This window comes from Haliaeetus albicilla, chromosome 16, assembly GCF_947461875.1.
Source record: "Haliaeetus albicilla chromosome 16, bHalAlb1.1, whole genome shotgun sequence".
Lineage (NCBI taxonomy): Eukaryota > Metazoa > Chordata > Aves > Accipitriformes > Accipitridae > Haliaeetus > Haliaeetus albicilla.
Genome location: NC_091498.1, coordinates 6,409,003 through 6,412,057, shown reverse-complemented (window position 1 = coordinate 6,412,057; position 3,055 = coordinate 6,409,003). Strand labels below are relative to the sequence as shown.

At 51.3% G+C, this 3,055-nt stretch overlaps 1 protein-coding gene across 1 annotated transcript; it reads left to right on the top strand.

Annotated features, from left to right (window-relative positions):
* Positions 1–282: 282 nt before the first annotated feature.
* Positions 283–2,047, top strand: LOC138689304 (heat shock transcription factor, X-linked-like; the record flags this gene model as incomplete). The annotated part of the gene is made up of 2 exons (XM_069804029.1): positions 283–636; positions 1,285–2,047. Coding segments are annotated over 2 exons (993 nt in total), but the record flags the coding sequence as incomplete, so codon positions are not given.
* Between the last annotated feature and the right edge of the window lie 1,008 nt (positions 2,048–3,055).

Here is a 3,055-nt window from a genome sequence, read left to right as displayed (position 1 = left end):
CACAGGCAGCTTGCACCAGGGCCCTTCATCCTGCTGACTGGCAGGACGGAGCCTGGCTGGTTGGGGAAAGGGTCACAGCTGGAAGTTGTGGCCAAGCTATGAAAAAAAACCCTAAAATGGAGCCACCTTACCAGAGACGTCCTGGGCTTCCGACCCAGAGGAGCCAGACTGGTGGGTGGCTTCAGCTTCTCCTGACCACCCAGGAGGTGGTACAGGAACATCCTGGGATGATGCCACAGGACCTCTCGGAGAAGAAAACGCCTTTCAAGCTTTGCCTGATGAATCCTGGACCTCCATCATACGGTTTTTTTTTTCTCAGAGGAGAGCTCTGCCAACACCAACCAGTCTTCAGCCTGCTCCTTCCTCAAGAAGCTCTGGAAGATCATCAGCAGCCATCACTTCCAGTCAATCTGGTGGGGTGATGATGGAAACTGCATTGTGATTGCTGAAAAACTCTTCAGAAGGGAAGTGCTGGGGAGGAGGAGACCCCTGAAGATCTCTAAAATCAAGTCCATGAGAGGCTTCATTTTCCAACTTAACCTCCATGGATTCTGCAAAATGGAAGGGGATTCTCTCATATTTGCCTTCATCAAGGAGGTGCGAGCAGTAGCAGCTGCAGGTTCTGCTCTAGGCAAGGTATGTTGGTTCCTCTGCACATGAAAGAACCCTCAGGACATTCTTGGGGAGAGGTTCACATTCAGATGAAATAAGCCTTTACACGGTAGGAGATGGGGATGGGAGCAAATGGCCTGACTGTGTCTCACAGGTCATTTTCAGGAATTCTCGATGCAGGATTTCAGAGGAGCAGAAATGCTGACAAAATAGATTTTGGTTATTTCTGCTTGCTTCGAATCTGTGAAATGGAAAGATCAACCCATCCTTTGTGCTTGCACTGTATCTGGCTGCACCAAAAATTTAAATCTTCTTGTGGCACCTGCTGAATGCTGACAAGATACCTGGCAGCATCACATTATTCCCCACATATCCATTTCACTCTGGGGTGCCTGAAAACTAGTGGTATTTGCATTTCTCCATCAGCTTTTAGGCTTTTGAAAACCCTACATTTCTCTGCTCCCAAATGCCAAAAACACAAGGGTGGTTATTACTTAACAAAACCCTATCCTAACATTTTATTCAGCTGAAACTTGAGGTTCAAAATGCCCCAGAGGGCCCTTTTTAATACCCATGTTTGTTTTTGGTGATGCAGATGCTTAGTTATCAGATCTCTTGTCTTTCTCCTCCTTGCAATGATGGCAACTAACTCCTCTCCTTTGCGTTTTGTAGCTGCTCTTCTACTACAACCCCTTTTTTAAGAGAGATTGCCCTAACCTCCTCTGGATGTGCACGCAAAGTGCTGGTGAAAGAAAAAGAGCCCCCGCCGCATCCCCACTGGGCCCCAACTTGAAGGACGACCACCCGAGAAGAAGACGACCTGATGCTCAGCCAGCGGTAGGAGCTGCGGAGGAGAACGACACCCAGACATCTGCAACCACCAGCTCCACACCGACCGAGCCACGGGCTGACACAACCGCCCAGACGGGCAGTGCCGGTCCATCCCCACCAAAACGGCACTGCAGCCACAGCCCCGCTGGCATCCAGGAGGCGGCTCCTGCTCCATCCATGGCTTCACCACACCGTGTCACACCTCCTGCCCCAAACAGTCCCTTCACCCTAGCCATGGGACTCCCTGCATTTCCATCTGGGCAGCCAAGATTAGTTGCTATGCAGGTCCCCGGGGCTGGCATGCCTCCATTCTGCACTCCATGGTTTGCGATGACCACACTGGCAGCACCATCTGCCGTTCCCGTGCCAGGGCCACCGCACGGCCAAGCTCCAACCCACCGCCACTGCCCGACCTGCACCTGCGGACCAAACACCGCAGCTGCCAGCGACAGGATTGGACCTCAGCGGGGGCTGGACTAGAAAGAGCAGAGACCTTAGGTAGCAAGTAAGCATCATAGAGGTAGAAATACATTAGTATAGGAATAAGTAACAGCAAATTGTTTGCTGTTCTCAATAATAAATCTTTTCAAGTTGCCTTGTCCTGCCTCTGCAGTCTCGCAGTCACTGTCTCGACACCCGGGGCGGGGGGTTGCCTTCAGGGATGTGAAGGGTTTGGCTCCAGCCCGCAAAAGCCAAAGGCCCCAGGCACTAGCCCTGCACTCAGCAAAAGCCAGCAAAAGGCCAACCTGGGGCTGCTCCAGGAGCTGCACCAGCACCCAGGGCCACTCGAACCAAACCAATCCCTCCTAGCTCTTGGGGAGTCCATGCCCCTTCCTCCCCCAGCTCAGACCAGGGGCCAGGGGCAGCAGGGCTGCAGGGAGCAGGCTTGGGCTTCTCCTGCCCATCCTACATCCCATCTGGGGACAACTACAGCAATGCAGCTGGCAAAGTGATAAATTGGTCCTACAGGAGTCACAGCTTGGACTTACTGGAGCAAGAACCTCTCCCATCAGCACAGAATCACAGAATCATAGAATAGCTGGGGTTCAAAGGGACCTTTAAAGGTCATCTAGTCCAATCCCCTGCCATGAGCAGGGACATCTCCAACTAGATCAGTTGCTCAGAGCCCTGTCCAACCTAACCTTGAATGTCTCCAGGGATGGGGAATCTAGCACCTCTCTGGGCAACCTGTTCCAGTGTTTCACTACCCTCATCGTAAAAAATATCTTCCTTATATCTTGTCTGGATCTACGCTCTTCTAGTTTAAAACCATTACCCCTTGTCTGATTGCTACAGGCCCTATTAAAAAGTCCGTCCCCATCTGTCTTATAAGACCCTTTAAGTAAGGCAGCAATAAGATCTCCCTGGAGCCTTCTCTCTCAGCCTTTCCTCATAGGAGAGGCGTTCCATCCCTCTCATAATTTTTGTGGCCTCCTCTGGGCCCGCTCCAACAGGTCCATGTCTAGCATTTACTAAGGCTTCCTTTAGAGAAGTCTTTCACCAGAGAATTTAAATGAGGTGCTACATCATGATCCAACTTTTTGCCACAGAACAGGGAATTTCATGTTTTGGCGAGAGCAGACCTCTAACACCTGCTGTGGAGGATGCTCCA